We start from the raw sequence: 13,438 nt of genomic DNA, 5'->3' as shown, positions 1-13,438 counted from the left end.
AGACCATATGAATGGCGAGTTATGGGAGCTTTGTTTGGGAGACTTCGTAACAGCATCCTGTTACAATTACTTCTTGTTGGGTTTGTTTTGGAGACTTTCGTAACAGCATTCTGTTACAATGATCACTTGTCTTATTTTGGTTTTGTTTTTTTCATTATATTCCTTATGAACTTCCGCACCGGCAGAGTTTAATGGATTTACTATAGCTTTTACCGTTTTCAAGCTATTAGGGGCCATAGTGGTCTTAAATAAAAAAAAAACGAACTTTTTTATTTCTTGTCCGATTGCAATGGGTTTTTTTCTTTGGATTTCTTATGGAACTTCCAATGCGAAAAATTTCTCAGATTTGAGCTAGGACTAATGGTTTACTAGCTACACTACAGCTCAGGTGGACTTTGACATCTCCACCTGCCCACTGTGGGCAGCCCACTCTTGCCCACTCCAATTTAAATTCAAATTTTGCAGAATTATTGAATGAGAGAGCTTCAGTGTTTATTTCAGGGCAAAGTATATGCTAGTCTAATTCTTAAAACTGAGAAATAGCATGTCCACTCCATAGGGTGGGCATGGTGGACAAGCTGGAAGTTTTGCCCACTCTGTGCCCACTCCCACTGTGGACGGGTTGACATGTCAAAATCCACCTGAACTGTAGTGTACAAGGGGCTTAAAAGGGCCAAAATTGACTTTTTTCAAATTTTTGTTTTTCATCTTATTTTAGTTTTGTTTTTTTCATTATGTTCCTTACGAACTTTTTTTATTTCTCGTCCGTTTTCAACATATTTTTTTTAGTTTGGATTCCGTATGAAATATCCAACCCGTTTGATTCTTTCCAAATTTGAGCTGGGACTTAAGGTTTCCCAGCTACAAGAGTCTTAATTTCTGTGTCCAGCATATTACTGTGTCCAGCTAATTACTGTATCCAGCAAATTACTGTGTCAAGCATATTATTGTGTCCACTTTAGTAGTGGGTCAATGCTTGCCCAAATGAACACTTGTCGACCACTGCGGTCGTATCATGCTCCGCTCGGCGGAGCTTTTTATTCAGATTGGTTATAAGGAGGGATACTATATATTTACAAATGAAATTTTCTTTTGGGTATGGGGATTCTTGGTACATTAATATGTCATACATGTAACATTATACAACTCAAAAAAAAAAGAAATTTCTTAGCACTTTGATGAAACGATAGATGCATGTTATGGCAAAACAAATAGTGGAAATCCATGAATCTGCTTACAGAAATAAACACAAAATAATTCTGCGATATAAAAAAAAATTTCAGAGTCAAACTGAAGGAGCGTAAAGCAGTCAACAGCAAATAAACAAACCTATTTTCAATTTAGACCTTAGACAGTTTGGTGGTTAAGGTTTTTTTTAAACTCCAGATTATTGTTTCTTTTAAGGACATCACAAAGTTTGGTATGGTTTTCCTGATATCATAGTTAATAAAACTACTGTCAAAGTTAAAAAAGATGAAGATGAGAGCATTGAAGATGAAGAAACTGAAGACTATGAGTGGAGAGAACCTGATGCAAAAAGGTTAAAAGTCACGAATGATAAACAGAATGAAATGGGAGCTGGTGGGGAAGGCTCAAATTTAAGCCCTGATGTATTCACTACAAGCATTGAGGTGAAAAAAGATCAGGGATTTGCCAATGAAAAGAATTTGATACAGACTTTTGCTCAAACTATTACAAATGCTTTTTATCAGTCAAAACTGAATCCAAAGCTGAACAATCTCTGTATTCCATCTTTCTTAGTCTCAAATGTTAAACTAAGAATTATGATGTACAACTGCACACAAGACAGACTCTACATGTCTGAAAACATAGCTCTCTGGAATAAGGATGACAGTCTGAATGTTGGAACAGTCATTTGTATATGGTTGGTGTTAAATTTTGAAAACTTCCAAAACTGTGTTTCAGCAGAAGATCTTGAAGCTGTTGGGCTTAAAAAGTCAACCTTTCAGGAAAAACTGCCTGGTGATATTCTTGCAATATATCAAGATGAACTAAGTAGATACTTGCCAATAAAAAAAGTAAAAAAAGAGGAGCAACCACCAAAGACAGCTTTTGACCTACCGATGTCTAAGTATGCCCAAAATGTGTTGCAAAAGTTGGCTGGAATGGCTCATCGTTACTTTACATAAGTCCATTAGTTTTGGCAGGTATGTATCACTGTGTATATATCCTTAGTATTCTCAATAGATGTAACGGGTCCAAATTTTTAGCTCACCTTACCCAAAAAAATAGATTGGTCATAGGGTGTACATGTCTGTCTGACATAATTCTTTTGACCTTGACCTCATTTCATAGGTCAGTGAGTATGTGGTATTTTTGCATGGTTAGGTCCATTTCCTCCCATTGGAAGTGATAATGGAGAGCAGGTGAGACATTTCAGCGTGTGCACTCTTGTAAACTTTATATTTTAGAAGTTAGAAGAGCTGAATGTTAAATATCTTGCATGTAGATGCCTCATGATATAAAGTTTCTGTCTGGCATATTTCCATTGTCCTTGACCTCATTTTCATGGTTCACTGACCTCTTGAAAATTTATGTTGGGCAACGTAAGTTTTCGTGATTAAGTCCATTTCTCTTATACTACAAGTGGTAGGGCAACTATATTTGGTTTATAGATTGGTCTTAAGACTTACATGTCCGTCTGGCACAGTTCACCTGTCCTTGACCTCATTTCATGGTTCAGCGATCAACGTTAAGTTTGTGATTAAGTCCATTTATCTAATACTACAAGTGGTAGGGCAACTGTAGTTGGTTTATAGTTGGTCTTAAGGCATACATGTCTGTCTGGCACAGTTCACCTGTCCTTGACCTCATTTCATGGTTCAGCGACCAACGTTAAGTTTTTTGTGATTAAGTCCATTTCTCTAATACTACAAGTGAAAGGGCAACTATATTTGGTTTAAAGATTGGTCTTAAGGTGTACATGTTCGTCTGGCACAGTTCACCTGCCCTTGACCTCATTTCATGGTTTAGCGATCAACGATAAGTTTTTGTGATTAAGTCCATTTTTCTTATACTACAAGTGGTAGGGCAATTTTTTTTGGTTTATAGATTGGTCTTAAGGCGTACATGTCCGTCTGACACAGTTCACCTGTCCTTGACCTCATTTCATGGTTCAGCTATCAACTTTAAGTTTTCATGATTAAAATAAAAATAGAGGATGTGGTATGATTGTCAATGAGACAGTCATCCGCAAAGGTTTGAACTTCAAATAAAAATTCATCTACAGGTCACCGTACGGCCTTCAACAATGGACAAGAATCCACACCGTAAAGTAAGCTGTAAAAGGCCCCTAAACAATAAAATATGAAACAATTCAAGATAAGAACAAATGGCCTATTCTCAGGATATATGATACAAAAATAACAATGAGAACATGAAGACAACGACAACCACCGAAATACAGGTTCCTGGCTTGGGACAGGCACATAGAGTATGTGGCGGGGTTAAACATGTTTGTGAGTACTCAACCCTCCCCCTAACCTAGGATAGTGGTGTAACAATATAACAAGAAAACAAACAATAAAAACCAGAAGAAAAGGATTTAACTCTAGAAAACGATACAGTTACAAGGTAAATACAATAACTAAAACATTAACAAAGAAGACAAAAGACAACAAGTGTATCGACCTCAATAGTGTACTCGCTGCTAACTACCAGCCAGTTCAAAATCCAAAAAACAACTGGTAAGCAAGTCAAGTTTCTAGAACTAAAATATCAATTACTACATGTCAAACATGATTTAGTGCAGAAAAATCATTGACAGATAAAGAAAACAGGACCTTGTGCACATGCCAAAAAATAACAAATAAATTATGGGCAAGCTGTAGGATAGTAATAAAGACTTAATTTCGAATTATACTGTTGACCAGCATGTCTATATCGGTACCAAAAAACACAATCTGTAAAGATCTAACAACAATATTATGACAATAACCTTTACAAATTAGTTTATTCAAGTGGCTAGTGAGTCCCAAAGGATTACGTTTAAATTTTCTGGCTTTATTCACAACATTCCCATAGAAGGAAGGATGTGATATACCGTTCCTAATAAGACTTCTACAAGTACAATTAAATTTAGTGACAACGTCTTTGTATCTACGGAAGAATTTAGTAAATTAATTTATGGTAACGATAACCTTGACTTAATAATTAATCAGTTATACAAAGATTAAGTTCATTAAAATCTGAAACGTCGCTACATACACGTCCATATCTAACAAGCTGGGAAATATAAACACTGTATGATGGCGCTAACGGTACATCCCTGTCAAGGAAGGGAAAATTAACTATAGGGAACGAGAAATCATCCCTCTTATCGTAAATTTTAGTATGAAGGGATCCTTGTGAAATAGAAATATCCAAATCCAGAAAAGGACATCGTGAACTGTCCGTATTAGCTTTATTCAATGTCAGTTCCTTAGTTTAAATTTCTGCAGTGTACTTGTAGAAGTCCGGGTTATTTAAAGCAAAAATATCATCAAGATAACGATAAGTATTATTAAATTCGTTAATTAAATGGTGTTTAGCAGGATCTTTACTGAGTTTTACCATGAATTGTGACTCATAATAATAGAGAAACAAGTCTGCAATTAACGGGGCACAATTTGTTCCCATAGGGATTCCTACAACTTGCCGATAAACTTTATCACCGAACCGGATATATATATTGTCAAGAAGAAAATTGAGAGAATTTATCATCTCCTCACACGTCCAGTAAGTGTACCTTTTATATTTGTCTTTAGCACTAGAGAAAAAAGATCTAAAACGGTTACAACAAATATACTTGCAATCAGATTCATCAAAAGACCATTAATCAAATTTGAAAATTTCTGTTTAATTAGGTTGTGTGGAAATGCCGGTCAACCAACATGGCAGCCAGGGCTAAAATAGAACATAGGGGCAAAATGCAAATATTGACTATTATCTTGAAAACTGTTGCAGATAGAGAAAATCCAACAAAGGCAAAAATGTTCAGAATGACAAGATCTATCTAAGTTTCATTTAGATCAAAGGTGTCAGATGCCCGCCATAGGGGTTATTGCCCATAAATGACGATTTTTGGCAAATTTTAACGTTTTTGACTATTATCGCTTAAACTATAGTAGATAGAGAAAAACTTTAAACTACAAAATGTTCAGTACTTGAAGCTCTACAAAAAATTCATTATGGCCGAAGTGATCAGACGACTCCTTTTCGGAGTTATTGCCCCTTTGATTTTTGACCGATTTTAGTGTTTTTATACGGCCGGGACGGGACGTATTATGGTATACTGTTGTCCGTCCGTCTGTCCGTCCGTCCGTCTGTCCGTCCGTCGTCCACACTTCGGACAATAACTCAAAAACACTTTCACCAATTTCCAAGAAACTTTGGTGAATTGTTTATATCTATTGACGTAAGCTCCCTTTCGTTTTTTTTTAATTTCAGATTTTAAGTTTTGGATTTATGGGGCTTTATTCATAAAAAAGGGGGGATTTTCAACACTTCGGACAATAACTCAAAAAGGTTTTCACCAAAGTCCATGAAACTTTGGTGAATTGTTTATATCTATTGACGTAAGCTCCCTTTCGTTTTTTTTTAATTTCAGATTTTAAGTTTTGGATTTATGGGGCTTTATTCATAAAAAAAGGGGGATTTTTAACACTTCGGACAATAACTCAAAAAGGCTTTCACCAATGTCCATGAAACTTTGGTGAATTGTTTATATCTATTGATGTAAGCTCCCTTTCAATTTTTATTAATTTCAGATTTTAAGTTTTGGATTTATGGGGCTTTATTCATAAAAAAAGGGGGATTTTTAACACTTCGGACAATAACTCAAAAAGGCTTTCACCAATGTCCATGAAACTTTGGTGAATTGTTTATATCTATTGATATAAGCTCCCTTTCAATTTTTATTAATTTCAGATTTTAAGTTTTGGATTTATGGGGCTTTATTCATAAAAAAAAGGGGATTTTTAACACTTCGGACAATAACTCAAAAAGGCTTTCACCAATGTCCATGAAACTTTGGTGAATTGTTTATATCTATTGATGTAAGCTCCCTTTCAATTTTTATTAATTTCAGATTTTAAGTTTTGGATTTATGGGGCTTTATTCATAAAAAAAGGGGGATTTTTAACACTTCGGACAATAACTCAAAAAGGCTTTCACCAATGTCCATGAAACTTTGGTGAATTGTTTATATCTATTGATGTAAGCTCCCTTTCAATTTTTATTAATTTCAGATTTTAAGTTTTGGATTTATGGGGCTTTATTCATAAAAAAAGGGGGATTTTTAACACTTCGGACAATAACTCAAAAAGGCTTTCACCAATGTCCATGAAACTTTGGTGAATTGTTTATATCTATTGATATAAGCTCCCTTTCAATTTTTATTAATTTCAGATTTTAAGTTTTGGATTTATGGGGCTTTATTCATAAAAAAAAGGGGATTTTTAACACTTCGGACAATAACTCAAAAAGGCTTTCACCAATGTCCATGAAACTTTGGTGAATTGTTTATATCTATTGATGTAAGCTCCCTTTCAATTTTTATTAATTTCAGATTTTAAGTTTTGGATTTATGGGGCTTTATTCATAAAAAAAGGGGGATTTTTAACACTTCGGACAATAACTCAAAAAGGCTTTCACCAATGTCCATGAAACTTTGGTGAATTGTTTATATCTATTGATGTAAGCTCCCTTTCAACTTTTATAAATTTCAGATTTTATATTTCCGTGTTATGAATTTTTATGCTTAAAAAAGGGGGGATTTTCCAATTTTGGGACAATACATTTAAAGCATAAAAGACAAGTTAAAAGAGCAACGGGCGTATCATGCGCTAAAGCGCAGCCCTTTATTAACAAATATCGCCAAATGGAACAAAACTTGGCCACAATCATCCTTAGAGTACCTAGTTTCTAATTTATATCTGATGTCCCTGCCAATCAACCAAAATGGCCGTCAGGGCTAAAAATAGAACATAGGGGTAAAATGCAAATATTGATTATTATTTTGAAAACTGTTGCAGATAGAGAAAATCTGACAAGGGCAAAAAATGTTCAGAATGACAAGATCTACAATGTATCTAAGTTACATTTAGATCAAAATTGTCAGATGCCTCCGCATAGGGGTTATGGCCCAATAACCGCTTTTTATACGACCGCAAAATTTGAAAAATTTTTCGTCGTATACCGGTATTGCTATCACGTTGGCGTCGTCGTCGTCCGAATACTTTTAGTTTTCGCACTCTAACTTTAGTAAAAGTGAATAGAAATCTATGAAATTTTAACACAAGGTTTATGACCACAAAAGGAAGGTTGGTATTGATTTTGGGAGTTTTGGTCCCAACATTTTAGGAATTAGGGCCCAAAAAGGGCCCAAATAAGCATTTTCTTGGTTTTCGCACTATAACTTTAGTTTAAGTTAATAGAAATCTATGAAATTTTGACACAAGGTTTATGACCACAAAAGAACGGTTGGGATTGATTTTGGGAGTTTTGGTTTCAACAGTTTAGGAATAAGGGGCCAATAAAGGGCCCAAATAAGCATTATTCTTGGTTTTCGCACAATAACTTTAGTTTAAGTAAATAGAAATCAATGAAATTTAAACACAATGTTTATGACCACAAAAGGAAGGTTGGTATTGATTTTGGGAGTTTAGGTCCCAAGAGTTTAGGAATAAGGGGCCAAAAAGGGACCCAAATAAGCATTTTTCTTGGTTTTTGCACCATAACATTAGTATAAGTAAATAGAAATCTATGAAATTTAAACACAAGGTTTATGACCATGAAAGGAAGGTTGGTATTGATTTTGGGAGTTTTGGTCCCAACAGTTTAGGAATAAGGGGCCCAAAGGGTCCAAAATTAAACTTTGTTTGATTTCATCAAAATTGAATAATTGGGGTTCTTTGATATGCTGAATCTAACTGTGTATGTAGATTCTTAACTTTTGGTCCCGTTTTCAAATTGGTCTACATTAAGGTCCAAAGGGTCCAAAATTAAACTTAGTTTGATTTTGACAAAAAATGAATCGGTTAGGTTCTTTGATATGCTGAATCTAAAAATGTACTTAGATTCTTGATTATTGGCCCAGTTTTCAAGTTGGTCTAAATCGGGGTCCAAAATTAAACTTTGTTTGATTTCATCAAAAATTGAATAAATGGGGTTCTTTGATATGCCAAATCTAACTGTGTATGTAGATTTCTTCATTTTTGGTCCTGTTTTCAAATTGGTCTACATTAAAGTCCAAAGGGTCCAAAATTAAACTTAGTTTGATTTTAACAAAAATTGAAATCTTGGGGTTCTTTGATATGCTGAATCCAAACATGTACTTAGATTTTTGATCATGGGCCCAGTTTTCCAGTTGGTCGGAATCAGGACCTAAAATTATTGTATTAAGTATTGTGCAATAGCAAGTCTTTTCAATTGCACAATATTGTGAAATAGCAAATTATTTTTTTTAATTAGAGTTATCTTTCTTTGTCCAGAATAGTAAGCAAGAAATATCTAATTTTACAATATTGTGCAATAGCAAGAATTTTTTCAATTGGAGTTATCTTTCTTTGTCCAGAATCAACTTAAATCTTTGTTATATACACTATACAATGTATATTCACTTTTTACTACCAACTGATAAATTAAAATAATCTTTACCATTCAGTGATAACAAGCAGTTTTTTTACATCTTAATATTTTATGATGTATTTAAATGAGTAGTTATTGTTGCAAACTCCATTAGAAATTTTAATTGAGATTAGTTTTGGAATAAGGGAAAGGGGGATGTGATTAAAAAAATTGGGTTCAATTTTTCTCATTTGAAATTTCATAAATAAAAAGAAAATTTCTTCAAACATTTTTTTGAGAGGATTAATATTCAACGGCATAGTGAATTGCTCTCAGAGAAAACAAAAATTTAAAGTTCATTAGAACACATTCATTCTGTGTCAGAAACCTATGCTGTGTCAACTATTTAATCACAATCCAAATTTAGAGCTGAATCCAGCTTGAATGTTGTGTCCATACTTGCCCCAACCGTTCAGGGTTCAACCTCTGCGGTCGTATAAAGCTACGCCCTGCGGAGCATCTGGTTCCATATGCAGTCATATTTTTTTTTAATGTTAGTGTTTTGATTTTTTACAGACAAGGAAAGGGAATGATATTTTGAAGTTTTTGGTTGAAGACAAGATGAGTTTAAAGAAGCCAGATTTTTGTGATGAACAAGTTTATGAAATTATGTTAGAGTGCTGGCAATATGAGTAAGTGAATTGTGTGGTATTTCTGTAGCATTCTAATGATGAAGGAAGAGATATGACTAGAACCGTTATTTGCCAGCAGCCATTTCAAAATAGTTTTCGTCATTTTTTTCAAAAATAGCTAATTTAGCTTATACCAAACAGTATGAATTAGAGTGGTCAATTAAGTATGAAAGGTTATTTGGGATGTCATATATATATATATCATAATATAAATTTATCAGTTCTTATAGCCAGTTTAATTATTTTTCAGATCAACCTTACCCAAAACGAAATTGCACTATCAGCTTTACATAAGTCGTCTGTTAGAAAAAAAATTACCTTGTTAGCTCACCTGTCCCGAAGGGACAAGTGAGCTTATGCCATCACTTGGCGTCCGTCGTCGTCTGTCATCGTCGTAAACTATTTCAAGAATCTTCTCCTCTGAAACTACTGGGACAAATACTTTCAAACTTTAACTGAATGTTCCTTAGGGTATCTAATTTATAAATTGTATCCGAAGTTTTGATCTATCAACAAACATGGTCGCATTGCTAAAAATAGAACATAGGGGTCAAATGCAGTTTTTGGCTTATAACTCAAAAACCAAAGCATTTAGAGCAAATCTGACATGGGGTAATATTGTTTATCAGGTCAAGATCTATCTGCCCTGAAATTTTCAGATGAATCAGACAACCCGTTGTTGGGTTGTTGCCCCTGAATTGGTAATTTTAAGGAAATTTTGCTGTTTTTGGTTATTATCTTGAATATTATTATAGATAGAGATAAACTGTAAACAGAAATAATGTTCAGCAAAGTAAGATTTACAAATAAGTCAACATGAGGGAAATGGTCAGTTGACCCCTTTAGGAGTTATTGCCCTTTATAGTCATTTTTTAACCATTTTTCTTAAATCTTAGTAATCTTTTACAAAAATCTTCTCCTCTGAAACTACTGGGCCAAATACTTCCAAACTTTAATTGAATGTTCCTTAGGGTATCTAGTTTGTAAATTGTATCCGAAGTTATGATCTATCAACAAACATGGTCGCCATTGCTAAAAATAGAACATAGGGGTCAAATGCAGTTTTTGGCTTATAACTCAAAAACCAAAGCATTTAGAGCAAATCTGACATGGAGTAATATTGTTTATCAGGTCAAGATCTATCTGCCCTGAAATTTTCAGATGAATCAGACAACCTGTTGTTGGGTTACTGCCCCTGAATTGGTAATTTTAAAGAAATTTTGCTGTTTTTGGTTATTATCTTGAATATTATTATAGATAGAGATAAACTGTAAACAGCAATAATGTTCAGCAAAGTAAGATTTACAAATAAGTCAACATGACGGAAATGGTCAGTTGACCCCTTTAGGAGTTATTGCCCTTTATAGTCAATTTTTAACCATTTTTCGTAAATCTTAGTAATCTTTTACAAAAATCTTCTCCTCTGAAACTACTGGGCCAAATACTTCCAAACTTTAACTGAATGTTCCTTAGGGTATCTAGTTTGTAAATTGTATCCGAAGTTATGATCTATCAACAAACATGGTCACCATTGCTAAAAATAGAACATAGGGGTCAAATGCAGTTTTTGGCTTATAACTCAAAAACCAAAGCATTTAGAGCAAATCTGACGTTGGGTAATATTGTTTATCAGGTCAAGATCTATCTGCCCTGAAATTTTCAGATGAATCAGACAACCTGTTGTTGGGTTGCTGCCCCTGAATTGATAATTTTAAGGAAATTTTGCTGTTTTTGTTTATTATCTTGAATATAATTATAGATAGAGATAAACTGTACACAGCAATAATGTTCAGCAAAGTAAGATCTTCAATTAAGTCAAATTGACCAAAATTGTCAATTGACCACTTAAGGCGTTATTGCCCTTTAAAGACTTTTTTCACAATTTGTTCATCATGTTGACTTACTTTAAAAAATCTTCTCCTTTGAAACTGCTGTATCAATTTCAGCCAAACTTAGGCTAAATGAGTTTCAGAGTATCTAGTATAAATTTTATATTTTATTTCCTTGTATGTCAAGAAACATAGCTCCTATGGCTAAAATAGAACATAGGAGAAAATGATTATTTTTTTTGGCTTTTGAAGAAAATAGGACGATCCAAAAAAACATTTAAATAAATTGAAAAGCCAAAATAATCATTGATGAGAGATTTAACCAAAAGAATTAAGGTGAGCGATTCAGGCTCTTGAGAGCCTCTTGTTTGTATGGTTGTTGCTAACCTTAAAAGACAGATTGTCAAACAGCTCACATGGTACAGTTTAAAAAAAAACCTCGTGAGGCTTAATACAATGTGATTTATCAATGTTTTGGAACTTCAGCGATATTTTTTTAAGATTTACATAAAACTATTAGACCAAGTTCGACTAGCTATTACACCAAGTTCAAGCCAAAACTTTTCCTTAAAATGTCATTGACCAAGTTCAAAATATGAGAGTTACAATGTATTATCAATTAATTCGTTTCTATGTATGTTAGCAGGAGAATAGTCACTTCAGTGTTCCTGTTTTTGGTTTGTTTTCCTGTTATTCTTGATGTGTTTCTCACGGTTTTAGTAACTTATAAATGTGTATTAGACGCACTATTAAATTGCGTTTGAATTGTAATCGAAAAGTTCTGGTATGGTTAATTCTGCAAAAGAATATCAATTAATAGTATAGAAAAAATTAAACAAACAGGAACATTATTTCCATATGAACTGTATAATATTAAGTGGGGGTTTTAAGTCAATGAAATAAGCCTTTGTTGTGATGGTGCAAGCACGTTTTTTTTTTATTTTCTTAAAATTGCAATGCATTTCTCAACTCATTCATATATATAGAACGGAAAGCAATGTTTAATAGATTGAAGATTTTGAAACAAAAAAGCTAACTATTAAATGTATTCTTATTGTGTTTGTAGTAAAACAAAACGGCCAGTGTTTAAAGACATAGTCCAGAAGATGAAATACAAGCAACAGAGACTTTTGAGTTTAAAGAAGTGATTTGTTTTAAAAAATAATGGAATAATATTATACCAAAATTGTTCCAATTATCTTAATGTTTAAATCTTTACATATAAATATGCTGCTTATCTTTTAACTGCAGTTGCTAGAATTTTGTAAGTGATTTAATAAAATTACTGGAACTATACGTCTTATTGACAATGGCTAATAATATTGTTATATTAGATTTGATTTTTTTTTAGCTAGGAAGGGTAGAAATTTGGTAGTTTATATTGCCATTAATTTAAAATCAGAAAGGATATATAAAGCACTCATCTGTACAAAATGTGAAAATTGAAAAATATCGACTTACTTGGATGCAGCATACCATTAGGTGTTTTTTTACGCTTTAAGATTACAGTAAAGTACACTTCAAATGGCCCTTTTTGTTTGTCTGATGTTTTTGTTTAAGTAAAGATAATTTCGAGGGAGTGAAAAAGTTAATATTGTTTGTGCAAAGTGAATACTTATTACTTCAACCTTCATCTTTTGAAAAATGTATACAATGTCTGCCTCTTTTCACTTTATTGACTTTTTACAGCAGATATTTAAAAACAATTCCCCGTATAATTTAATTAAAGATAAGTACCGTGAAAGTACTTTCATTCGTGGGTGTTCATTGTCGTAGTTGGGGAAAAAGTAATGTGTTCTGGGTTTCGTATATATTTGTGGATTTCACTTCCTGAGAAAAAATAATCGAGTGTTGAGTTTGTGCTTCAGCCATGAAAATGTAGAAGTTTAAAATAAAATAAAACGTGTTTCATAATGACGACATGACCTTTTGGTTTTCGGTTCATTGCAAAGAAAAATAAGTATTTTTCTCTTTCCTGTTTGTCATATATAACTGACAATTTTTGTCAAATATTTAATACAATATTTTTTTTAAAATTTGTTGTAACTAGCGGAAATAAGCTGATCGATTAATATTTGCTTTTCAACATAATTTGAGTATGAACCTTAAAGTACATATTAATTTACGCCTCGAGCTTTAAATGTTCATAAAAAATTACAATGTACTAGCTGACCCATAGTTGTATGATTTATGGGTAATTTTATAAAATATAAAATCTAACCTTTTGATACATTATAATGTTTTTATATTCAGTAGTCTTTAATGAGTTGAAATGAACTCGCTAAATATACAAATCAGTGATCACATGTCATTATCCACGGATGTACAATGTTCTTCGAAAAAAATCAA

At 33.1% G+C, this 13,438-nt stretch overlaps 1 protein-coding gene across 3 annotated transcripts in view; it reads left to right on the top strand.

Moving 5' to 3' along the window:
• LOC143084920 (uncharacterized) overlaps positions 1-13,116 on the top strand; it is a 32,152-nt gene extending 19,036 nt beyond the window's left edge. Inside the window, exons 3-5 of one of the 3 annotated variants that reach the window (XR_012981207.1) lie at positions 1,405-2,168; positions 9,145-9,260; positions 12,156-13,116. Coding sequence is in view for 1 of the 3 variants with exons in the window: in XM_076260998.1 (XP_076117113.1) it covers positions 1,405-2,150 (746 nt within the window). In the remaining 2 variants the exon portion in view is untranslated. Of the gene's footprint in view, positions 1-1,404; positions 2,169-9,126; positions 9,261-12,155 lie in introns of all 3 variants that reach the window. The other 2 variants (XR_012981208.1, XM_076260998.1) reach the window with 2 other exon arrangements.
• The last annotated feature ends 322 nt before the right edge of the window (positions 13,117-13,438 follow it).

This window comes from Mytilus galloprovincialis, chromosome 1, assembly GCF_965363235.1.
Source record: "Mytilus galloprovincialis chromosome 1, xbMytGall1.hap1.1, whole genome shotgun sequence".
In the NCBI taxonomy this organism is placed as follows: domain Eukaryota; kingdom Metazoa; phylum Mollusca; class Bivalvia; order Mytilida; family Mytilidae; genus Mytilus; species Mytilus galloprovincialis.
The sequence above is the reverse complement of the archived record's forward strand: the minus strand, read 5'-3'. Positions and strand labels throughout refer to the sequence as shown.